At 43.9% G+C, this 25,621-nt stretch overlaps 1 protein-coding gene across 14 annotated transcripts in view; it reads right to left on the bottom strand.

Moving 5' to 3' along the window:
- Positions 1 to 138: 138 nt before the first annotated feature.
- Positions 139 to 25,621, bottom strand: part of UNC80 (unc-80 homolog, NALCN channel complex subunit) — a 126,146-nt gene continuing 100,663 nt past the window's right edge. For 11 of the 14 annotated variants that reach the window (XM_071561716.1, XM_071561717.1, XM_071561723.1 and 8 more), the window contains 13 exons: positions 25,253 to 25,376; positions 22,839 to 22,964; positions 20,912 to 21,035; positions 19,983 to 20,189; positions 18,292 to 18,476; positions 16,751 to 16,916; positions 15,753 to 15,932; positions 14,001 to 14,139; positions 11,939 to 11,995; positions 6,040 to 6,121; positions 5,466 to 5,577; positions 4,180 to 4,391; positions 139 to 3,383 (listed from right to left, as the gene is read on the bottom strand). In XM_071561716.1, coding sequence (XP_071417817.1) covers positions 3,117 to 3,383; positions 4,180 to 4,391; positions 5,466 to 5,577; positions 6,040 to 6,121; positions 11,939 to 11,995; positions 14,001 to 14,139; positions 15,753 to 15,932; positions 16,751 to 16,916; positions 18,292 to 18,476; positions 19,983 to 20,189; positions 20,912 to 21,035; positions 22,839 to 22,964; positions 25,253 to 25,376 — 1,981 coding nt within the window. In that variant the 3' untranslated portion in view covers positions 139 to 3,116. Of the gene's footprint in view, positions 3,400 to 4,179; positions 4,392 to 5,465; positions 5,578 to 6,039; positions 6,122 to 11,938; positions 11,996 to 14,000; positions 14,140 to 15,752; positions 15,933 to 16,750; positions 16,917 to 18,291; positions 18,477 to 19,982; positions 20,190 to 20,911; positions 21,036 to 22,838; positions 22,965 to 25,252; positions 25,377 to 25,621 lie in introns of all 14 variants that reach the window. The other 3 variants (XM_071561721.1, XM_071561730.1, XM_071561728.1) reach the window with 2 other exon arrangements.

The raw sequence follows: 25,621 nt of genomic DNA, 5'->3' as shown, positions 1-25,621 counted from the left end.
TCTGAGTGGTTTTAAGTTCCTAAGAACGCACAGTTCCAGGTGCACGCTGGAACAGGGGTGGGCAGGGCCACCGTCACAGCCCCTTCCCGCGGCAGCACCTGCGCCAGGCTTGGGAGCAGATGGGTAAATTTTAACAAACGCTCTCGGTATCCTGGAACAAACCCGCGTATTGAAGCCTTTCAGATAGGCCCGTGTTGCGCAAGAGGCTCAAACACAGAACTCTGCCCTTTGCCATCACTCCTTTGTATTTAGTCCTCGGGACAGCGTTTGCATAAAATGCTGAGGCAAACGGGACCGATCGACACACGGACAAGACGTGCACAGCTGGACATTGCTGAATACGACATGCGCTTAAGGCCCCTAACACTATGTAAAGCAACACTGTCTTCACAGGAGCAATACATCAATTCTGGTACAGAGAGACTGAAGGAAAGTGCAGACCAGCTAAAAGTACTTTGTATGCACCGCATCAGGACAGCATTAAGTGCACCCGATATGACAGTAAAACGTGAGAAGTCAGGCTAATAATGGGCCTGCCTATCTGTGCCATCTCTCAGCAGTCATCCCACAAAACCAAAGCCAGCTGCCCAGCCACCTGGATAACACTAAATTATGGATTACATAATTTATAAACTGCGTGGATTTCTAGCAGGTACACATTAAAAAGAGGCATTTTAGTCTTTGCTATGGCTTACTACTATGGATTCACCATAGACAGTGGAAACTTGAAACAGTTATTACATACACTGAATAAAGTTAAATAAATCACAGTTATTTTGTCATTGCTAGAATAGAGTACTGTAGTGAGGCCTCTACTTTTCATTAAGGAAGATGCTTACTTTCAGCAGAAAAGGTCACCATGAATCTTCTGTGTTGTGACTCAGCTCATCTGAAGCTCTCCTCCCCAACTGCAAGTGACCCTGGGACTTCAAAGCTAAGCTATGTTTTTCCTCATTTGTGCTTTACCGTTAATACAACTTACCATCTGGAATTCAGCAATTCTAGGAGTGGCCTCTGAGCTAGAAGCTAATCCAAAGCAGTCTCCTACAGTAGCTGGCACTGACTCCAGTGCACTGAGGAGATAAGAAGTAGCATAACACATTTTGGTAAGCAGAGGAAGCAGTTTGCTGTTCAGGACACACATTGCAGCACCCAACCACCTCTCTTGGAAAACCAGGTGCCTTTTGGAGCTGCATTAGTGCACCACCTGTACATTACATATCCCCATATATATCGGGATGTAGGTGGTGCACTGTAAAAACAGTTGCCTTTTCAGCTCTGCTTTTTCAAAGAGGGCTGAGTCTCCATCTCTCACCAGTGCAGTGGTAGCAGAGCATGCTCAGCACCTCGGAGAAAGATGGCTCTAACTCTCTTCAGAGGTTTAACGTGGATGAGTTCACTTGCCAAAATGGTGTGCACAGCTCCTGTCAAATTTGAGCATTTGGCAAATACCAGGCAGTGCAGCCTAAGGCCTCCCCAGGCTTCTGCAAGCTGAAACCTGGCTATTAGGTGTGTGGTTAATTTTCCAAGCCACAGTAAAGCCTGCATGCTGCACTACAGCAGTGAGGCAGCTGTTCGTGTGGCTGAATTTTAACAGCTATTTCAGAGCTGTTGAGGAGAGATACAAGTCCTTTCTTGGGAGATGGCTGGAATGATATGATTTTGATTTTAAGGCTATTTTCTTACGTGTGTGTGTGTGTGTGTGTGTGTGTCCAAATGACAAGCCCTCAGGTGCCAAACTGGTAATTAGCACATTTTAGATACTCTCTCAGGATGATCCGAAACATTTGTCTCTGCACAATAATGCCATGATTATAAAATCCAGTTCTTCTAACATGAGCTAAGAAGGCAGTGTGTGATTCCCAAAGCAGAGGGTAACTTTGGGCCTTGCTGATGATTTCATTGTTTCACAGCTGTTTTGCAGTTTGCCTGTCAGCAGCCAATGGCTAAATTCACATTTCAGTATAATTCCATGACACTGAAGCAAAGCCCATAACTCAGCTCTGACTTCAGCTGATCCCCCTAGGGATGTCCCCCTTCTGTAAATGTTACATACACATATTTAACATTTGCATCTATGATCATTACATACATAAAATGGAACCTTTTTCAATACAATCTCAACATGCCAAAAATAGATCCTTTTATCAAGTTTTCTGCCCTGCAATAGCAATCTTTTGTTTACAATGTATATATATGTATTTGTATATAGGAACATGAAAATACCATATATAAATATTTGCTTTAAATCCCTCTATCTAAGGACAACTGACAGCATTGGCATAGCAGTTGCTTGGGACCATGTGGTTTCTTGGTTTTTTTTTTAAGCTGTGAAGATGAATTGCTCAGTACATTTAAGCAGGACAGTGTAGGCTGTTTATACAACCTGCAGATCACTCAGCCCCTGCCGATCTGTATCTGTGCACAGCACGTGCATTCCTGCTTAGGGTGTGCCCTGTATTTAGTTTTACAGAGGAAATATTTTTGTAGCACAAGGGCAATATCTTACAGAGTGAAATGAAACTAGTGGACAAAAGCAAGCTGAACTGAAGCCTGCAGTGCCAACAACAACAGAAAGCTTCTAATTGCTTCCTGGTGCTTATTGTTGCTCTGCAAGTTAGAATCAATGGTCCCAAGCTTGTGAAAATTAGGCTTTAATTTGGTACTTTCTGTCAGTATTTTCTCTGTCAATACCAAGGTGTAAGAACCTTGGATTCAGCTGCTATATAGCCCTCCTCTCAAAAACACTAGAAAAATAAATATTGGGCAAAATCTCAGAAGAGGCCTTTCTGTCTCACACAGTCCAACAGCATGCTACACCCGAGGCTCCTTATCACAGTATTTGGCTCCCAAATCAAGGCTCTATGGAGCACACATTTGCCTACACACCCCTACGCTGAGAATTTAGGACAAATTCTCTTAACCTGTGGTCTTCCCTTGAACTGAAACAGATTTCACAAACACAATTTGCCAGTCTGTAGCAACCAGCCAATAGCTATTTTCTTATAATAATGATAATAAAGTGCTCTTCTTTTAATTAGTTACTAGTTAGCAGGGAATTCTAAGGAGAAGGTACACTTTCTCTTCCTTCTCCCACTGCCGCACTTCCCCAGGAGTTAAACATGAGATTCATCCAGATCAATGTCCGTCTCCCCAAGCTCCACATGTGTGAAGCTGAAGTGGGTGGCCAGCAAGGGGTTCTCCATCCCGTTGTCCTCACAGATGTGAAGGACAGTGTCCCCATGCTGCAGCAAGCTGGTGGTCTCGAGGCCGGTGTAGTCCTCGGTGTCAGAGAGCTGGGTGGGTGGGGTGCTCTGTGCTGTTGTCTGGGAGTCCAAGCCCTCCTCTTCTTCCTTCTCCTTCTCAGCAGAGAGTGCCTCTCTCTGCAATTGAGGAGAGCTGGTGGTCAAGTTTTTAGAGAAGGTGGGAAGGAGAAGGTGAAAAAAGCAAAGGAATGTCTATAAAATATTTTCTCATTCAGAAATACATTTTACCATAAAGGACCAGGTATTTGCAGATTATAAACCCCTCAGAACTACACCCATAACAATGATAGATTTCTGCTAATGAATCAAATTTTCAGAAATTATCAGAAAGATTACCTGATTTGTCATAACACACTTGCTTATTTCATCTATTCTAGCATAGGTCTTCAAACTGAAAAAGTATGTTTAGATTAGATACTAGGAAAAAATTCTTCCCTATGAGGGTGCTGAGGCATTGGCACAGGTTGCCCAGAGAAGCTGTAGATGCCTCATCCCTGGAGGTGTTCAAGGCCAGGTTTGCTGGGGCTTGGAGCAACCTGGTCTGCTGGAAGGTGTCCCTGCCCATGGCAAGGGGCTGGAATAAGATGATCATTAAAGTCCCTTCCAGTCCAAACCATCCTGCAATTCATTCTATGATTCTGAAGACAGGGGTCTTTCATTTGTTCATGGCAAAGGACATAGGCCCAGAGGACACAGGATATCTAGGAATATAGAAGTGATTTCAATGTCACTTAGGTGTTGAAGGGATGACTGGGATTGTCCCTGCACTGTCCTCAGTGGTGTCCAACAGAGAAAAATGTTAAACAAGCAGTTTCTTTTGCAATGTGATACTTTTGCTAAAACAGTCCTTGCCATGTGACTCGGATGGAGCAAGGGGGACCAATGCACACAACAAACCTCTCAGTCATGTTACCTGACCAGTGGCCTGGCTGTGGAGATCAGCTACAATGGTGGCAGGGCAGGTGGTCAGCACAGGTTTGTGGAGGGGCTCCTGCCCGCTGGTCGCTGGGGGGCTGCTGTGGCTGCAGCCTGGTTGCTGGGCCACTGGAGCTGGAGGGTCTCCAGGGCAGGCAGAGGGAGCCTCAGGCTGGACTTCAGTGAAAGTCACTGAGCGCTTCTGCTCCACTGAAGGGTACAGAGCCCAGAAAATTGAAGGTTAACATTTGGGAAGAAAAACACAACAAGGAAAGACAAGAGAGAATCCCTGGAGTTTTTACATTTAAGACAGGATTAATGGGTCATTTAATCTTTATAACTTGTCTGACATCTAATCTAAAAGCCTTTTACACTGGGCTTTCTCTGCAACCACAGAAAGAGTCAGGGATATCCTGAAGTCTCACCAGCATACCTATCTTTGTCATGGCTTGGTGAAACAAATGCCACCCATAACATCTTTCCATCCCAGAAGAATATACTGAGTTTAATTCCCATGTGAGTTAGACATTTCTGCCCTCAAATAAGAAAGGTAAGCTGTCATGCAAATATACAGGGGAATTGTCTGAGATTTTGCAGAAAATCTGAGAAAAGAAATTGTAGCTGATAGCCCCTCATTCCTTCAGACCAAGTCTCATATCCAGGAACAACAGAAGAGCACAGCTAGACTGAAAACCTAACTGTAAAATGGATGTTAGAAACCCAGAAAGTTCACAAGCAACCTTTGCTCTTCCAGATGTTTCCTCCAAAGCCACTGCTCACTTCAGATGGTACAGAATAGAGCCACCTACTCTGCTTGGCAGTGCTGACTCCTGTAAATGTACAGTATGGACTGGAACAGTCCTGCACTCATTTCCATGTACAGTCCTTAAAGCTATGCACTGCTAAGCTTATGAATGATGGGACATTTCCTTCTTTCTAGTACTCTCAGTAGCAGCTTCAAAACTTGCACATCTAGTGTTTTTGGACAAGGCATCCTGACTATAGAATACCTGTCCCCTAAATTCTCCACAACTCTTGGAGACAAGATCATTCATTGTCCATGTCCTGTTTCACCTTGAAAACCTCTGGAGAAACCATCAAAGGGTTTTGAGGGAGTGATTTTGTGATAGGGAATCTGCTTTTAGGAAGAAGGGTAAAGCTGCTGGGACTTGATTTTCATATAGGCTACTAATAACCTACTATTCCTTTAAACTAATGCAGCAACACACCCTTTTCTAGTTTCTAGTGTGAAGTGGAGGTTCTAAGAATGCAGCACTGCCCTACCGCAGGGTTTAGGCTTTGGCTGGATGCTCCGTCGCGTGGTGGAAAGTCGAGCTCCATGACGACTCCGAGGCTCAGTTTGGGTTTTCTGACGTGACAGCAGTGGTCGTCGAAGCTAAATGTTGGGAGAGAGAGTTAGCTGATGTATGTTCACATATTGCACAGCTGCTTCTCTGAAATTGTCTGTTCCTTTGGATGTCCATTCACTCTACTTTGAACAGATATGTGCTTTAAGTGTTCCATGGCTCAGACATCTTCATATGAACCTTTGGCCTTTCAGTTTAAACACTAAATTTAATGCAATGCAGGCTGTGTGACCATAATTTAATAGTTTTTTTAAAAACCTGCAGAGGACAAGATTGAGGAATTTAAAACAAGGGCACTGTCGGAGGGCACCTCCTCTTTTAGGGATTTGTCCAACCTCACAGCTACAATTTGTGCTCCAGTTCCTGCTAACTCAAGGGACTGCACTAATATAACACAAATTACATAGAAGGGGCACATCACAACCACAAATTATGTCCAAACATACACAGAAAAGTCAAACCAAATCAGATAACAGCATTTGTGTTCTCACCTGCCGCAGGCCTCTCTTCCGCCCCAGGGGCTGCTGCAGAAGAAGGTTCTGCTGTCCTGGCTCACTCTGCACACTTGCCACCCTGTTAGATGTTGACAGCATTAGGCCAAGCTCAGAAGCACCCTGTATAACTAGGACATGTCCTGGCAATTGGAACTAAAATAAATAAATAAATAATAGGTCGACCAACCACTAATGGCACAGACACTTCAAAGAGCAGTACTGTCTTTGAAGGATGGGAGGGACGTGTCTGTTGGGTTGTGGCTTCCAGGGCTAAGGAAAGGGTAGGAGGTGGAGTCATGGCATTCAGGACTTGGCCACGCATAGGTAGCATCCAAATATAAATAACTGCAGATTTCAGTTTTCAGTCATTGATTGATGCATCCCACTGAGCAGCACTCATTTCTCTGCATCCTTTGCCACATCAGTGAAGGCAAGAACATCAGCTTCCTAGCTCAAAAGTTGTCTTCTTTGCTTTTCCTTTTTGCAAGGACAATGTAAAAGCTATTTTTTCCCTCCCAAAGACTCCACAGCCTCATCACAATTTTGTCATCTAATTTTAATTTCAATTTAAGTAAACAAACAAAAACAAACACAAAGTGACAAAGGATCCATTCACATAATGGATGCATGATTTATATGAACAAGGCCTCACACTCAACAGTCTTAAATCTTTTTGTGGCTAACAAACAAAGGAGACAAGTGAACAAAAATTTTATATATGTGTATATATATATATACAAACACAGCTTTTTGGTTTTAAGTATATTGGCACAAAATATCCAAAAATCTACAGCAGCAGAATCTTTAGCAATAAAACATACTTGGCTACAATCTCAATCTATCATTCAACTGACCATTTAATCTACTTAATATAAAAATACCACCCTCCCCTCATCTTTATTAAAGCACTGTATTCCTCCAAAACTGGTCATTTAGCAGACACAAAACACTTCAGTTGAACTGTGTCTGAGAGACACATAGCTACAACAGCCAGTAACATTTAAGATGGAATTCTTTTAACTGAGACAGCTGCTTTCTTAGGCCAGACTGGAATCCACTTAGCCACACGTCCTATTTAAGCAACTTCCAGCTATATCTGGTACACACTGTTGAAGATTCAGTATTGCAATCTGTTTTGCCTTTGGCCTGCATTAATCTAAAGGAAAACAATATTCTTTTCCCTAGATGTTTCCCTTCGATCTCTCTGGAATTGCTCAGTACCAATAACAGAGTGGAGGAAGAAGACAAACCTGAGGACAGACAAGACATGAAGGATGTCTGTGAAGAGGCTTACAAAGCTGTGTGTCCTGAGCAAGCTCATTTGTCACTTTGGGAAAAGTTACTGATTGCCCTTAGAAGGTTTGGTGGAACAGAACATGAGGGCTTTCTGCTCTGCTTTGGGGAAAAGTTTGGTTACCCAGCCTAAGTCCTACTTCTTCCTCCCTTATCATTTAAACTAAAGCCAGTGTTTTCACTAAATCATATCCATGTGTTTCATCAGCTCTATGGAGGAGACAGTGGGAAACCTTAAGGACAGAGATATCTTGGGATCCTGAAGCTGTTTCTGCTTTGGTTTCCTGACTGCTAAATATCCTGTACATGCCCTCAGCAATCTCACCACAGCTTCACTCACTTAAAAAAAAAAAAAAGGAAAAGCTTCTGCAAGCTCAAAGCCAGAAAAAACCCAAGATATATTTAAGTATATTGATATATTTCTCCCATTTCTTCAAATGAGATCACCAGTCCCTTGAACATATATCCCAGCTTTTCTATAGGGTATTGACAAGATTTACATACCAAACATCAGCATCATGCAAACATCCACCTAGGGATAATCAGAGCCCTCAGAGTTACTCCCTGTTTTCTTGACCCAGACAGTAACTGCAGGACATATGACTGGTAGGTCCAAAAGCAACACATCACTCCTTATTAAAGAGACTGCACCTTAATTAGCCTTTAGATTTGTGATCCAGGTTACCTGAAATTACAGCTTTGAGAATTTGCTTAACCTTCTGTTTCTAGGATTACATAAAAACTTATTCTTCTGAATTTTCAGAAGAGTTTAGAGGGGTTACTCATACGTGAAGTAGGAATTAGATGGAGAAGGTCTTGAAAAAAACATTTTCTACTGGACTAGCTTTTGAGAATACTGTTACACTTTCTGAGGAAGGAAAGGATACTCAGTTCTATAAGTGAGGAGACATAAATGTCTGTGGCAGAAAGACTACAATTATATTCAGTACAAAACACTTTCCAGTGCTGAATTAAACTCAGTTCACATGTGTCATGAAAACACTTTGCAAAAGTCATTAGGTAAAGGAGGATGTACATGGACTGCACCAGGGCACAGAGGCTATACATGAGCTAAAAATCTATTCCCATGGAGTAATTGAGGACAAAAAAGAGGTGAGTAAAAGAAAGGCTGGACTTTATGTCATAAGTGAAGTGAGTTAAGTGAGCAGGTGGATGTTTATTTTCAGTACTGAATCATTACACAAATTGGCGTAATTTGGGATGATCTTAGGAGCTGAAATTGCAGATACTACAAGGCAAAGGGTGGACCCAGGAGCAGCAGTGTGTTGCAGAGCTGCCTGTGCATAGCACAGTCCTGCTATGGCTGTCTTTTTGTTTCGATACAACCTTTCCCATCCTGAGGGTTTCTGAGGGTTTCTTTTCTCTGCAAAGAGCAGCACTACTGATCTTGTTTCCATGAACATGGGTGTGGCAGGCAGAGGGTTGGCTCTGTGCAGTCTGCCCTCCCTCCTTTTCTTTCTCTCCTTATTTACCAGACCTGACCAGGAATACACTTTTTTTCTAGTAGCTCATAGGACCCAGCCAAGGAACACTGAATCAAATGCCATTTCAGCTGACAGTACATTTTCTTCTTGTGGCAATGTGATCAATAAGAGTAGTTTTTCTGCAGGACATAATCCAGATTTATTTGGAATAACAAGCCAGATTTTTTTCCTGCCCAACACAAAGATGCTCTGTCACTCTCTGAGTATCTCTGTCAGGGGTTTATCTGCACAATAATGTTACTCCCATTACACAGGGCAGAGACAGGAGCAAAAGATCAAATGAACACAACTTTGTGGATGCATGTTGCCAGCCAGTGCAGTCACACAGTGGGGGCCAAAACAAACATTGTCAGGTTGGCAAGTACAAGAACTGATGCTCAAGAATTACAAGAAACCATGCTGCTAAAAAAAAACAAAACAAACAACAACAAAAAAAAACAAAACAGAGACAAAGGAAGCAAGGAGTTTAAAGGTCTGTTAAAAAGATGTACATGCTTGCCACACCATGGTGGTGGAACATCATACATAGTTTTTGTCCCAAGACATCTGAATGAGAGGGTTAGTGGACAAAGGCAGCAGAGAATGGGTTAAATGTATTGTATTCCCAGACACATCCCAGCCTAGCTAGCTTAGATCTGCTGCTTTGATTGCCCTGGCAATGTAGATTGACTCTGATTTTTTTCTATTAGGCACCATTAAGCCAAGATAGGCACAATGACAAACATCACAGGGAAATATGTTTGTGCAACAGATTTCCTTTACAGAGGCTTCTCTATCTTTTCTTCCTTTGATTTGGGAAAGTATCCTCTCCTCTCAGATTATAACCACAACAGATCACAATGCTGGACACATATGCTCCTCAGCCCTGTACCCCATGCTGTCTGAGCACCTCAATGCTCTCCCCTTTCTGTCTTCCCTGCTTTTCTACATGACTGGCTCTAATTGCTATAGAACAAAGGGAAACAGACTTCAGTATTTTGGGTTTTTTTTCACTATTTGTTTAATTTATTTAAGACTCCTACCTTCCATAAGGCTCTAGTCCCTAGTAAATATGATTTATTTATGTCAGTTATGACTAAATATCAGCATTGAATTTAGAAGGTGATCCTAAACAGTTATTGTTGTGCTCCAGCCAAAATCAAAGTTACGTAAAAAACCTCAAGCCTGCTTTCTTCAAAACTAATGTTCCTAAATGTAAAACTGAATTAATTCTCTTCTATGATCCCCACAGCACAATGAGCTCCCACAAACATCTGCTGTATTAATCCTGTTCTTTAGAGGAAGAATCCAGTTTTCACATCTAATGATGCAGTTGAAGCATCTTTTCCTCCTCACAAAGTTCTAACCTAACCTTTTCAGACGCATTGTCAGTATCTCCCTGTCTCCATTCCTTCTAAAGGTTTGCAGTGCTGGTGCTCCTCCTTCAGGTGTTAGTGCCTACTTCTTGAAAAGGGTAAATAAACCTCAGCAGAACTGACTCCCAGGTACCTCTGCCGACCTGTTTGCCTTAGGAGATTTCTGTACCACAGGGCAGGGTGGAGAATACTATCCTGGTCCTTAGAGAAAATCTGTGTGACAGTAATTAATTAGGAACCCTCAGGATTCAAAATAAATTACTGTGTTTGAACTCATCTGTTAACTTAGTTGTCTCATATTCCTCAGCCTCACCACAGTAATTAGAAGTGACTCCCCCCACTTAACAAGATCAAAACATTTCAAAATCAACACTGATGTAACCTTGTATCAGGTCATTACAGCTTTAACTCAGATACGTACCTTCTCCTTCCCCTGCTCAACTGTAGTGCATTTTTTTTCTCTGCTAAAGTGACAACATGGAAGTTCTTTGATTGAATGATTTCTGTTCTCTTTAGCCCTCCCAGACATGTTCAGATGACATGCAATCTATCTTACTTTATTACAAATCCAGGTAACAATATTCTTGCCTCTGCCAAGAAGTCAATGTCTTTTCCAAACACCACTCCTGCATTACCACCAATTAGAAACCAGTTTGCTAAAGCAGAGTTCAAGCACAAAGGACACCATGAATCATGGGATGAGCTCAGTGACACCACTGATGATAAACCCTCCATTTGTCAGTCAATGAGAATGAACAAACAAAGCAGCCTGTCCCCAGCCCAAAAAGCCACTACCCTCATCTAAACCCAAGCTAAAAAACCCAAACCATTCACACAAATGCATCTCAACATATCCACAGCTTCCACTGGTGCAGGAATGAAATAGTGTGTTACCCTCCATGTTGCCAGTGTAAGGGGCCGTGTTCTTCTGGAAAGAAACGGAGATGCTCTTGGGACTACCGACAGCTCTCCAGCCTCAGGAGGATGGGCTGAGAGACTGGAGCACAGTGGCAGGACAGGAAAGATGATTAAGATGACTGAGCTGGCTGTTAAAGGTGCAGTCTTCCCTTCTAAGCTCATTCCTGACCCATTTGACACACTGTCCGTGTGTGTTCCCCTGTCCACAGGTAATGGGGAATAGCTAGACCTGAACTCCAGCGCTGACAGGGCAATTTTAAATATGTATTAATGGTGTCCACAGATTTCAAAGGTGTCATTTGAGAACTGGAAATTATTTGTAAAAATAATGAGAACTATTGTAAAGCACTGTATTCCACAGGATTTACCATATTAGTTTTATTAGTGAATGGTAAAGAACACAGCTTGATATTAAGTCTTTTGTGGTGACAGCATTGTGAGATTAATGGAATAACAGATGTCTCTGTTTTGCATAAGCCTCCAGACTAATGCTTGTAACAGGCTACAGCTAATGCCTCATGGATAACCTTTCTCATGCCTTTCAAGCAATTGCTAAACAAAGGGAAAGCCCCGAGGCCAGCCCACTGCTTTACTCACTACACCTTTTTCTTTCCTCTTCCCCTTAGCCTCCTCAAAGTTTTGGCAATCAAAGCTGAAAACTGAAGGTGGGTTGCTACACCTTTGACTTGCAGAGGCCTGAATATTGATGAGTCACAAGAGACAGAGATGGAAAGAGCAACAAAAGGTGAGGAGAAGAGACAGGAGGTTGGAAACAGCTTGTTTCCCAACACACACACTGACAGACAGGTAGTGTTGACACTGTACCTAGAGAGGCTGCCCTCAGTGGCCAGGCTCGGGGAGTCATCGAGGACATTAGGTTCACTGCAGGAGGGGCAGGGAGATTAAGAATTTAGGGAAAGAAAATGCAAAAAACATGCATTTGTCTCTGTTTTCAAGGGAAAAAATATCAATGGAATAAAAAAGTAAAAAAGGACGGTAACATTAATTGGTCTCACACGCTCAACAGCACATATATGACTCAGAGGAGCTGAAAGAACATCTGATCACAGGAGCAGTCTGTAGAGGGAGTTTACATTGCATGGAGCCTTCCAAATATCTGATGAGATTTTGGGGAGCTGAATTCAGCAGGATGTGGTTCCACAGGAAATAAGGCCAGGGAACTATTTTCAAAGCCGTTTTCCTGCAGCATTTTCATTTATCTCTGTTCTATTTACTTCCAGCTTCATTGAAAGCTTTATTCCTTCCCCCTTTGCCATGAGCCATTTCTTTTTCTGTCTCACATGAGCTATAAACCACTCTCCTTCTGGTACGACTCTAAGGACAAACATTTGGAAAACAAGGTCTTGTAGTTCAGTGACACTGTTAATAAACAGCTAGTGAGGATCCTGGCAAAGAAGTACAAAATCCCATTGCTTTTCTGCACTGCAGCCATTGGGCAGAAGCAGCCAGCTCAGCCCACAGGAAAAACATGAAAGAGAGAAAGCAGTCTGCTGGGCTACCAGCAGGAAAGCAGTAATAATATTACTTAGCATTAATTAGTTTACATTTGTGAGGCAGTCTGGAAGCCCAGAGGCCATCCATAACTAAAAGGGCATGACATCAAGGACTGTGATTACTCTTGCTGAGCCGGTCCTTCCCCTACCCAGATGAAAAGTGATTCTCCTGCTAGGAGACTTAAAAAGGTACTTTTAAAAAGTAGAGAACAAAGACCTCTGGCAATTAAAGTCTTTTTTTTTCTCATCATCACCATGATTCAGGATTGTACAAAGCAAAGATTGCTATCAGTCAGCTGTGACTCTAATGAAGTTTATACATTGAAGATGGCAGTGAAAAACTGAGCAAAACGCAGCCTTGCATATTAATTTTTCAAGAAATAAAGGAAGTTCAAAAGTGAAATGAGTTCCTGTAAGCCCTTTTGTGAAAACTCCCAGATAAAATCTGTGTAACTTCGCTCTTGTAAATAACCTCTCCTATCTCTGCTGGTATGTACCACAACTGTTATTTTTCCTCCAGGTACCAAGGTTATTTCTTTAATTCCAAGCAAGACTGGAGAAGGAGCAATGTTGTTTGATTTTCCAAGGCTGCCCAAGAGATAATATAGGATCTATTTTTCAAATGTTCAAAGCAAATAACATATATTAATCTGTCCATTGTCAGATATCCTTGGATAACTTGTTGCAGACAAATAAACATTGATTACTTAGAGAAAAAAACCCCAACACATTTAAATGCAAAACTTCTCTCTACATCTTCTAAAAATGTACGTTTCCCAAATTCCAGTCTCTTTTCTCACCACTCCATGTTAACCAGGAATAAGACATTCAAAGTTATTTGTATCAACAAGCATATTTGTGGTTTGAAACAGTATTAAATCTCATCTTTTAACATGACATTCAGTTTCTGTGGTGAACCTAGTTACTGTTCTAGGAAGCAGAAAGACCACATGGAAGAAACAAAGTAAATCAAACAGGATGCCTCTATCCCCTTTCCCAGCTTCTCAAGATTCCTCCCCAATCCATACACAGATTGGGTATGGTCCCCTAGTTCAATGCATAACCACAAAACCACGCTTTCTTTTTGCTATCCAGCAGTAGCAGAGGAAAATAATAATGCTGATTGATTCTGAAACTGTTAAAGAGGAAGGTTTCTGTGGATGACAGCTTGTTCTTATGGACCTTACACAACACAGATCATCCTGGAAAATTGTTACTTCCAACCCTGCACCCTTGGTCCAACACTATTCCGGGATGAAGAAATTTACCATCACTATGCTGGCACTGATTCCACTATCCCATCTCTCTGATGCACTTGTGTCATTTCTGCTCTTGTGACTATAATGGGAAAGATGAAAAGCCCATGCTGTTACCTTTGGCTGGGTAACATGCCCACCTCAGCCTGAGGTGCAGACATGCTGGAGAGATGGCTGGAGAACCGCCTCCTCGCAATGGCACCCATAAGGTATGCTTCTTGTTCACTTACCACACTGGGCATGCTCAGGGAGTCATCTAGAAAGAGAGAAAGGACAGGAAAGGAGAGGAAACCACCATCCCAAACCCCACCTTCATCTTCATAGGTGTCAAGAGACAACAGGATGCCAAAGGTGTACCCAGCATTTACTTACCCAGAGCCCAAACCTGAAAATTGGAATATTCCATTAGATTTTACAGTCACAGTGCAGAAAGGCATACGCATAAACCCCTGGAGGATGAAGAACCTGGCACACACAGGGCAGGGATTTATCTATTCAGCTTAAATGGCTCTCAGGAAAACATGTTTGGGGAATTCAGCTTCCACTAGGGCTTAATTCATGTAATTAATAAATTGCTTGTTGATATACAGGGTTTCTTACATAAAAGTTGTAACTGGCCATTTTGCTGGTGTGAAATAAACTGCTGCTGTGACAAAGCACTGTTACAACAAAGAAAACACATGACAGCAAAATGCAGAACTGACACCCTTCCACTCACTTTGGGATATGCACCTTAAAATGTCACCAGAAAAATTGGATAAATTGACCAAATACATCATACTGCAACAGAATTATGCAGAGAGTTGGACTGCAGTCAGGACTGCTTGAAATTTTCAGCACCGTTTCAAATTGTATAAAGTACCTGGAAAGAAATTATTCTGTTGTGGTTTTTACCAAAACAACTTCTAATTATAAATAAATAAAACAAAGGAGAGGTTTTGTGTAACTTTCTCTTTTCTTTTTGACCTTTTCCAATTCTGGCATACTGAAATATTTTATGGTAGCAGTAAGCCAAAGCAGGGCTGAGGCAATAATGCCACAGTGAGACAGGAAGATAACACTTACCATTCCTCACAGTGGCTCAGCATTGATATCAGGCTGGAACCAGAGTTTGCCCCAGTGAGTAAATACTAGAGCAATGTATGAGCAGTAAAGTTCTGGGTGGGTGATGCAATGTTTAGAAATGAACCCAGCTAAAATAAAGTTGGGCTGAGCCTGGAAACTTGCAGGTTAACTGCTCTTTCTCAAAAGTTCCCAGAAGATTCACTATCCCATTCCTTCTAAACAGGCACCAGAAAGCCTGGCAACCTAGGAACCTGCCAGCTGCCCAAAAGGGAGATCAAACTTTTGTTGTCAGCAGGTTTGAGGATTAATTTTCTCTTTGTTGAGTGACACAAGCACACAGACATTCCGTCTGTGGAGAGCACAACTGGATCCCATTCAGCACAAAGACAATATGTTCTGCGTCAGAGCATCTGGACAGAATTGATGAGCAGGAAGTACTAAGATTCTGCAGGAACAGGATCCTAAGTACAGAACCACAGCCCCTGCCCACTGTTGGGATGAAAGTAAAAAAGAGGACTGGTTGCCAAACGCCTTGTCAGCACTGTGAGGATTTCATGTCAGCCTCACTCTCAGACACTAAAAATCTACCTGTGCCCTTCCCTTTTCTTTGACACAGTTCAGGAGGCAATGAGGAGGTATGTACGACCCAAGCTTTAACACCATGAATGGTATAGCAATCACACCAATGTTTCAGCTTCATGCTCCTACGGGCCTTTTGTTCACACCTGTACAGGGGCAACTGTTTTCCCCTCCCAGTTGACCTGTAGGACATTGAGGGCTTATCTTGAATCAGAGGCCACGTACTTTCTTCATCCTCCTCATCTGTGCGGCTCAGCGTGTCCTGCGAGGCCTGCTGGGAAGGCTCACTGTCCTGCTCCCAGACCGTGCCCGTGCCGGTGTTGGAGCGGGACATGGTGGCCAGGCTTAGGCGGTAAGCAGAGGTAGAGGTGCCTACAGTGCTGACAGATGTCTTCCCTTGGTAAGCTGCGCAAGAGGGGGAAACCAAACCCAAGTCAATGAAGGCACTGGAAATCAACATCCAATCAAGCGTTTCTGACATGGGAAACCTCATTCTGCCCAAATGAATGGGGCAGGGGTGGCAGAGGTGATAAAGCATCCACAGCTGCCCTGGCTCACCTCACCTCTTCTCTGTTTTCCTAATGTTGGTCAGTCTTTTGCCACCTTACCATTGTATTTTCCAAGTCAGCTTCAACATTCAGGAAGAAGGTGGATAAAAGGCTGAGGCATTTCCTTTTGCATTTATTTTCGTAAGAATAAAATACATAAATCCCTTGCTGTGTGTAAGCAGTAGCTGCCATCTTGTGGCAAAAAGGGTGACTGTCACAGGAGAAAAGTGTGCCCTCATGCAGGAGAGAATTCAGTGCACCCTAAGCTCGAGGATGCTGATCTGGACCTCATGGTAGAGAAAAAACAAAGAGACCAAGAGGACAAAGGAAGAGGCAGATCTGCTGCTGCCAAACAGCAAGACATTTCTGCACAAGTAGGTTTGGCTTTACTGAGGCGGGGCTGGTGCTGCGGCTGCACAAGCCATCTAGGACAGCAAGAGCTGGCTGCTGGGGCATAGGACTCAGACTTGGTGGAAAAATAGGTGCATTTCACAACTAGCCTGGACTTCTGTTGACTGCCCAGTGGCAAGGCTGCGCTGGGCATAGGCTCCAGGGACAGGCTGTCAGGAGGAGTGTGTATTGCCCCATACTGCACCTAGGCAGTGGGCAGGTCTGCTTCACAAGTAGGGTTGAGCAGCTGGTCAGATGGCCCTGACCTCTTCCTATGTTCCTTACCTGACCCACTGTGCACAGCCTCCTTCAGAATCTTCAGCTCATTGTTGAACTCGGCGATGAGGGAGCTCTTGCAGAGTGGGCGCGGGATGAACCGCCTCTCCAGCTGGTCAGAGATGTGCTGTCGGGCTGTTAGCTCCTCATGGTTCTCAGCTGGCTGTGCCAGCAGCTGCAAAATTGGGACACATTAGCATGGCAAGGAGATGGAGCCCAGTGTCCAGATCAGTTCGGCCTGCAGCCAGCAGACCATCCTCTTTATAGGCAGGAGGTTTCCATCTGTCTTTGCGGAACAACCTTATATTTGACTGAAGAAATACTAAAACCTCACTGGCACAGGGTATATGGGGATGAGGGCTTCCTAATTCTAAGCTGTACTCTTGGACATGAGACAGCTCCCTTCTCCATGATGATTTATTATGTCCAAGAGACAAGGTAGGCTAAGTAAGCTACCATGTGCCGGTCTATTTGATAAGCAGGGAAGAGCTGTGATTAAGTCCCAGCTGCCTCAGTCTAGCAGCTGTCTGTTCCTCCACAAAAGTCTTGTCAGAACCTTCACACAAGAGTTTCAAAGTGGAGTGGTTGTTGGCTGTACTGCCTGGCTCTATATAGAAGAGAGATTTCTGAAAGATTTCTGCCAACACCCTCCCAGGCTCAGCACATCCACACTACTTTCAAGTGCTTTGAATGTCTTTTTTCTAAAATTAAGTCCACATTCAAACCTTCTTCGTCCAGTGTCTAGATTTCACTTGGCCTCCCAGCCTAAGCTGCTCTCCCTTTTTCCCCCTGCTCCTCAAAGCAAGGAAAAAAAACCCAAAAGAAAACTGAAAACTTGAAAGAAACTGAATTAAATCAGAATATATATATTTTTTAACATTTACAACTACATATACAATTTTTACACGCAATCAGGAGCTCCCAGGGAAAAAGGGAAAAGGGGAGGGGAAACAAGGACAAAGGAGGGACAAAACAGAAACAAAACAGAAATACAATCAAACCCCCTAAAAAAACTGGCAAAATACAATCTCACTAACAACTCTCAAAAGAAAACCAGCTCCCTCTCACTCTCTCCCTCTCATGATCTCTTGCATGGCTCTGATAAGAGACTGACGCTTGGACTTCTTGCTCCCAAGCCTCGCTGGAAGAAGAACAGCAACTTCTTGTCTCTCTCTCAGTTATACGCTTTTATTACATGGAAAAAATAAGTGTGGAATACTTGGGAAATGGGCCTTTCCCTAGTTACCACTGGTTACTAGGGAAGGCCTGGATCAAAACATCCCATCCAGCCTATAGTACTTTCCAGCCAGAGGAACTGAGACTGGGTGTCCTCTGTGAATCAGAGCTCCTGTATGACTGGTATACTCTTTAGTGTTGGCTAGGAAACAGCCCTGTGATCGAGTTTCAAAGGGTTCTCAGAGTACTAATTTCGGAAAGGTAACTCCCTATGTACAGTTCTTCCAAGAGTGCTGTTCCTCTGTTCTCAGTTGGGAAATAAGGGATATCTTGCCTTCAATTCATAATCTATCAGGAGCCAAAGCAACTGTTACCTTGCACTGGATGAAGGGCCGAAGGAGCACAAAGATTGGGATCCGTGTTCGTACGATAAAGTCGAGGAAATCCCACAGGGCCAGCCCTCCCACCTTCCGCAGGGCCATCTCTTTGACTTGCAGGCTCAGCCAATACCACTGACTGTCCAGCTGGCGCTCAAAGCAAACAAGGATCACCTTCAGGGCTACAGGGGAACACACCAGCAAAGGGCAGTCAGAGATGTTACCAATGTCCCTCACAAACACTGGGGGAGCAAGGTGGGGAGGGCCACAGTAGGCACAAACCTACACAAACATGCTTGCATACACATGCACATGCACTCCCACACACGTTGGAGTCACAGCTGTCTTTTCTATGAGTATCCAAACATGGCAGGGAAGGAGCAACCAACCTTCTTGTAATAAAGGCCTCAGGATCAGGACTGGGAGTCCAGTTTTCAGAGATATTTTCCTACTTCATATCTAAGTTCCTCTGTATTTTCTTGCTCAATCTTCCCCTCTCCCTCCTTGTAGTGTTCTTTTGTCTTCCCAGAATTTAGATATTTTGAAAGCAGCTCAGGGTGGGAATACAGCCGTGGCTGATCAGAAAACCACAAAAATCTTGATCAAGCATATCCACACAAAGAGTCACCCTGCGAGCTCAGTAACCTGCAGGTGATTTATGGGGTAATGAAAACAACTTTGTGGCAGTGCAGCTGCCTGAGTCATGGCCACACTGTAATCTAGTATGGTCCAGTAAACCAAGGGCTGTAGTTCACAAGAGCAAAGCATTATAAACGGGGATGAACAGAAGTGAGGTTCAGAACAATGCTCTGCATTGAAGTGGGCAATAACCAATACTTGGCTCACAGGAGAGACAAGAAATCTCTCCCTTTCCATGGTCCCCTGATCTGGAACAGGGAACCCTGAAATTGTTGGGGGAAGGTTGACTACTCCATGTTTTTTAATTGGATAGCCAAGACTTCTCAGCCATCACACATCTGTATTCTCGTTTGTTAGGGCAGGGGTCTAAACCAGTGATGAACTGCCAATTTTTCATCAGTGTTACCCCATTGCTCAGATATGGGTTAAGAAAGACCTGAATATCAATCTTCAAATAAATGCCCTCACAAAAATCAGAAACAGAGAAGTTGTTTTTGAAGGAGTGGTTTGAGATGAAAGTCTCCCTGTATAGCCGTGATAGTCTGCAGTGCTGCTGCATTCCAATTTAATTGTTTTTTCTTTCCCTTCATCTGTGGGTCATATGTGAGATAATACAGTACCTTGCACCATTGTACAGAGAGCAGAGGGCAAACCAGTCAGTAAGGACCACGTGTGCACGGCCAGCAGACGGATAGCCCACATCATCTTTATCCCTAGCTAGCCAAGGGCCAGTGAGGCTTATGATGTTAGGAGCTGACAGGCAGCCTGACTCACATTTTGTGGCTTCACTGCTGTACTCTGACAGTATGAAAACTGACTTCTACCTGTGCTGTTCTCCTCCAGTTGCAGTACAGACACTGCTCACATTGCAATATATTCCAGAGATACTCTTGACTTCATGCTCTGGCCTGACCCCTTGTTCAGGATAAATCTTAAAGCAGTTCTAAAGAGGTCAGTTAGCTCCTGGCCTTAGATGGTTGTCTTTGGTGCTCTCTACTTGAGCACTCCACTTTATCTCTTCTCAGAGATGAGCAGAAATCATCACTCACCCAGGTAGGCAGCCTGGCTGGTGGACTCTGCGAGCCCTTCCCGCCGCAGGTCCTTCCCTGCATCACCTGGAGTGGAGCAGTGGGCAGGAGAGCTCTCCAGCATAAAATTCTTGCTGCGGGAAGTGCTGATGATGCGAGGTGGCAGGAGGATATTGATAACAGTCTGGAGCAGCAGCAGGACCTCAGGCTGCTCCAGCCAGGGGCTGTCTAAGATGCATTGGGAGGGGAAAGAGAGAGAAAAGATCAGGCTACATCTCATCAAAGACACCCAAAAGATCCAGACCCTGTTCAGTTGCAAAATGGGGTGCTTCTCAAATGTCCCCTAAGCCAAAACTCCATAACCTACACCTTGTTATGCTGCTTCTCCTGCAAGCAAAGGCAAAGTTTGTTTTAGCACCAACACAAATAGACACAAACACAGAGCTATGCAGCACAAAGAAATGTCCCATTCAGTGGTCTCATTTCCTTTTGGCATTCCCCTCTCCCTTTACTCTTTGATTTCATTTATGGATTTACCACTGAAGACCTTCTATAGCAGAAAACAAGGAGCAGGACTTGTGCCAGACAAGTGGCATGGATTGGGCAGACTGTGATCCACAGGGGCACACAATTTCCATCACCTCTGCTCCCCTCTGTGGGTTCTGCTAGAACAGATTTATCTCACCCTGCACTTCAGTTTCAAAAGCAGGAACACATCTGTGTAAGACCTGACTCAAGAACCAAGGCATAGCTGAAACAAAGAAAAGAAAGGACAACTTCTCCCAGTGGAGCTCTTTTCAGTCTCAGACCCAAAGAGCACTTAGCTGACACACTTCCAGTGACAGAAAAACAAATAAAAAATAAAAATAAAATACAGAGAGGCAGGGGAAGTGCAAACATCAGTTGTCAGAAAAGGGGGAGAAAGATTCTTTTTGTTAAATTAGTCAGACCTTTGCTTCCAGATCCTACTGTGAGCACAAATGGAATCAGTAGGTTTAAAAGCATTCCTTCCCTTCTTTCCTGATTGGTGAATGGGGAGACGACATGGCTTAGGGGGAAATCTTCTTTCAAAGCCTGTGCAGTAATAACAAGAAAGGATTAAACACTGTCATCAGTAGATCACGCACACGTCACTGCAGGGAATGACGATCCCCAGGCACCCTGTTTGCACAGTATAACACCAGCATTGATGACCTGAAACCCTCAGACTACTTAGTCAGGAGTAAAAGGAACTCAAATTGTAACAGGGGTCACCTCCTCTTGTCACAGCCAAGATGTAAGAAGCCCAGATTCCTAACTCCTATATATCACTAATAAAATCAGGTGTATCATCCCACAGGAGTCAGCTGAGTGTTAGTCCTAAACTCTGCATGTCTGTGAATGGCATCAGGATCTGACCCAGACTACAGGGAATAAAAAAAGGAACAGAGGAAACTGCACAAATCACATAATGTAAATATTCTGCTGTCTGAACATGGAGGCTATTCCCAAACACATTTCTTGTGTTGCCTCACTTTGTTCTGTCCCATCATCCTCCGTAACACAAAGAATGAACTCCTGAAAAATAAACAGAATGCCCATTTACTTCTTGACACACAGTCAAGCCTGAAGTGAGTGAGCTTTCAGCTAACACAAATGACTGTCACTAGCACCTCTGCTCATTGACAACATCCCAGTTCCTACAGACTTAGCTGTGACATGCAACTCTTCAAGCTTGCAGACATGGGCTGAAAAATTCCAGCAGAAGATGTTTTCTGATAGAGTGTGAAGTACTTCTGTTTCCTATTCTGCAGAAAGTATTAGGAATTATGAGTACTCATGTGTTTTTCTTTACATGTTTGACTTTCATTACATCTAAAGCTCACGAATTAGTGAACGGGGAGAAAAAGGTAATAGAAGTAAAAGCTCCCAATACTTTAAAAAAACCATTAATTGGGTATCTGGTTTTAAAAAATAGAGACTATTTCAGAGGAGGTGAAGGGGTCCCTTTTTTGGTTTTGATTAAAGAATCATTGTTTCAGAGCTGGAAGGAACCTGTCTCAGTTTGTACCAAAAAGTCCATGTGTACCTCATGCTCTGAGAACCAGTACTGTGTTTTGGTTCCTGTATGCCTTCCTTCCCGAGTCACCCTAATACCTGCCTGAGTATTCAACTGGATGTTTAAATGCATATTTAAAAATGCAAGTTGGAGCTAGATTAGGAAATTTGTTCCTTCTTTGAACACCATTCTGACTAATTCCACAGCAGTGGGAAGGGAAATGGATACAGAGGCGGAAAGACTCTGCATGGCACTGCTGTGAGAAAGGAATAGTGACGAAATTATCCAAGAAGTCCAGAATGCTTTCTTTTTTATTCTGGACAACAAGGATGACATTGTGTCAGCAGCTGAAAAGCCAAGTTGCCCTGCTTTTTGTGCTGGCACACTGTGTGATCAGCTCAGGTAAGAGCAGAAGAGCACAAACTCCACTCAGTTGCACACACGGTCCCACAGGAAGACAGGAAGGGCTGTGTGGATGTGACCCAAGGCAGGCCCCATCTCCTTGTGGTAGGAGGCTTATCCTAACACCTTAGAGCCTCCGAGAATCCTAACCTGCTTGTCTGAGCCTTAAACAGCATCCATCAGCCAAACTCCCTTGAATTTCAATGGCAGTGTTAAGCTGATGGATGCTTGCTGTGGACTTTGCACCAACAGATGAATTATGATCTCAGTTCAAGTCTTCAAAAAGGATGGAGAATTTACATGTTGCTTCTCTTTAAGTTTTGGTAAATGTTCCACAGTTTTTGCCCAGCTTTTGCAGAAAGAAAACAGAGCACTGATGAGTTGGTGTCTCAACCCGAGGCTCTAACAGGCGTGGCCATGGGCCAGGGCAGACACACCTGTATCTGCAATGCTACAAGCCGGACAACAGCTGTGCTGAAGGGAAGAGGTGGTGAGAGATAAGGGCTGAGATGAAGAAGGGGTAATCCGTCAGCCACACTGGAGGGTCCTACCACTCCCATCACCTGCAATACAAACAGAGCACATCACCACAACTGGCTGCTTACAGTTTCATCCATGTCATATCCTCCAACATCAGTGAAATGGAGGTGCTTTTCATTGAGCACTGAGTTGGGGTGGATCTTGGAGAACCAGCCCCCCCAGTGGTCCTTGGAGGAGCTGAGGCCAGTGAGGAGAAGGAGTTCTAGCAGGGAAAGGAAGGGGAGAAGAAGGAACCAGCAAGGATGGGAGGAATGCATAGGTAACCTGGTACATTTATAAATGTACCTGGTACCAGCCCTGAATGACCAGCACTGGACCAGTGGAACAGTTATAGTTGGAGGATATGCCATGTGACAACTGTAACAAATAAAAATATGTCATCAAAGCAAAAAGTCTTCATTGAAACTGGACATCTTTTCCCTTCCCTTGCTGATCTACTTGAAAAATAATGTCCTTGGTCTGACCCAAGCCAGGTTTTTTTGCACAACGTTCAGATTCCTTTCAAACAGTGTCTCTTCTCAGGAACTCTAAGGATGATTCATCTTCCCCGACTGATCCCAGATGCCTGAAGCAAAGTCACCTGCACGTGACCTGGTCTGGAACTAGGAAACAAGACTTCATAGGGGAGAGTTATTTGTACTTTTCAAGATGTGTTCCTCTGGAGGAATTAAATCACAGGCCTGCATATGCCTCTCTCCATGACGAGACACATCTAGATGATGGGAACAAGGAGAAGTTACTGGGCAGATGCTAAGCTTACAGGAGACTAATACACGCTTCTTTCCCAAATTTAGCCTGGGGAAAAAGCTAGTAACCAGTTCTGTATCAGAAAACCAAAGGACAATTTTAAAGGGAAAGAGTCAGTGCTCTTTCTTTGCATCACTGTGGATTACCACTGAGTCATTTCCCCGCCTTCCTGGCTGATCTCTTTTTGGGCTTCATGATGCAGCTTGTCTGCACATGATACATCAGATAATCAGGGTGCTCCCACAGCTCACAGTGCACACAGCTCTGACAGCTAAAGCTCAAATACTTTTAGCAGTAAGAGTACATCTTTTCCTGGTAGGTGTCCCTGATGTTTCCAGCCAGCTGAACGTAAGCATGATGACTGCACTTCAGCACTGTGGAGCTTTCTATTTTTAAAGCACTGGCTAATTGTTAACACAGGCTCCTTGGAGAGACTGTTGGTGTGATCTACCCTGCCATGCCTGCTTGCCAAACTGGAAATCCCATTCCAAACTTTTTTTGAGCTGTGTAGCAACCTATGCATGGAGCAACTCTAAGTGGTCTGAGGGCCCAAATTTGCTTTAGCTCCAGGTAGCCTAAACCTCTGCTTGAAAGAGGAAGAAGTCTTAAGGACTCTGACAGGTTGGAGCTTCCCGGCCCTTGCAGCAATGAGTGCTGAATGGACTTGAAGAACAGGAACCTAGCAAAACCTGATATTGCATTTCAGCCAGTGATCATTGTTTTCAAAGCCCCTCAGAGCACTGGTAAACCTTGAAAGGTTTCTTTGTTGCTGCTAGAAGATAGTACATTTATGTTCTAAGGAGAAAATGTTATAAACCCCAATAACAATAAAAATGCTAGTGCAGCCTTTCCCCCTTTATTTGTATTTTTTCTGCATGGAATGCAAGAATGAATGTTTGCCCTAATGGCTGGAGTTACGCTGCTATCAAAGTGTGGGCTTGTCCCCAGTGTAACAGCTGCACAGACACTATGGTGTATCACTGAACAACCAGGCAGACTGTCCGTATCACATCTCTTTTCTAACATACCTAGGAGCATAAACTTTATTAGGAGTGGGATCTGAACATTGTACAATGCAAACCTGTGCTAGATCAAGCCAGGGACATTGCAAACAGTGGAGTCAATCCACCTTGTAAACCCTTCTAACTAGCCAATACCTGATGGCCTCTGACAGAGCCAGCAGGGCCCACTAGGGATGGTAGGTACCCCCAGTGCCACCCTCTCCCCGTCTCTACCAGGTGTGTGCAGTCTCCACCACCCCACTCTCCAACTTGCAGCCCTCAACTCTCAGCTCAGTCTGGCAAAGGTGGATCTTCAAAGTGGTGTGTGGGAAGCAATGGAAATAAATCACTTGACCGCTGCTAACGGTCACTGGATCTCCCCATGCACCACTTCAAAAATGAACCTTGCTATCTCTAGTGTCACTTTCAAAGTCCCCCTGTGAGGAGTAAGGAGGACAGGTAAAATGACAGGAGTGGAAAAGAACTGTCATTTTCAGTCCAGAGAAGTCAACAGCAGGGGGAGGTTTAGTAAAGGTTTGCGGGATTGCCGCTTGGCTACTCACCAGATTGACACAGACATTGATCAGAGACCTAAGGTGAGGCAGGAAGGATATGATAGGCTGCCTCTGAAGTGTCAAACAAACCCCTTCAATCAAACTGCTGGCAGGCTCCCACTCAACCTGGCGCCTGCAATACAACAGTAGTTGCTGTTAGCAACGGGCTCCTGCCCCCCACCAGATGCCCGCAACCGACACACAGTGACGCCCACAGAGGAAACGTTTCAGACAGCAATGACGTCCAAGATGAGCATAGAGTGCATGACAGAGAGAAGGTTTTACTCGTGGAGCTCAGGAAAGCACAGAGCCACAGAGCACACTGGGCATTTGAGAGACAAGAAACAGAGCAGAGGAGTCTGTACTGGTGACAACAAA

This window comes from Pithys albifrons, chromosome 8 (assembly GCF_047495875.1).
Source record: "Pithys albifrons albifrons isolate INPA30051 chromosome 8, PitAlb_v1, whole genome shotgun sequence".
NCBI lineage: Eukaryota > Metazoa > Chordata > Aves > Passeriformes > Thamnophilidae > Pithys > Pithys albifrons.
The sequence above is the reverse complement of the archived record's forward strand: the minus strand, read 5'-3'. Positions and strand labels throughout refer to the sequence as shown.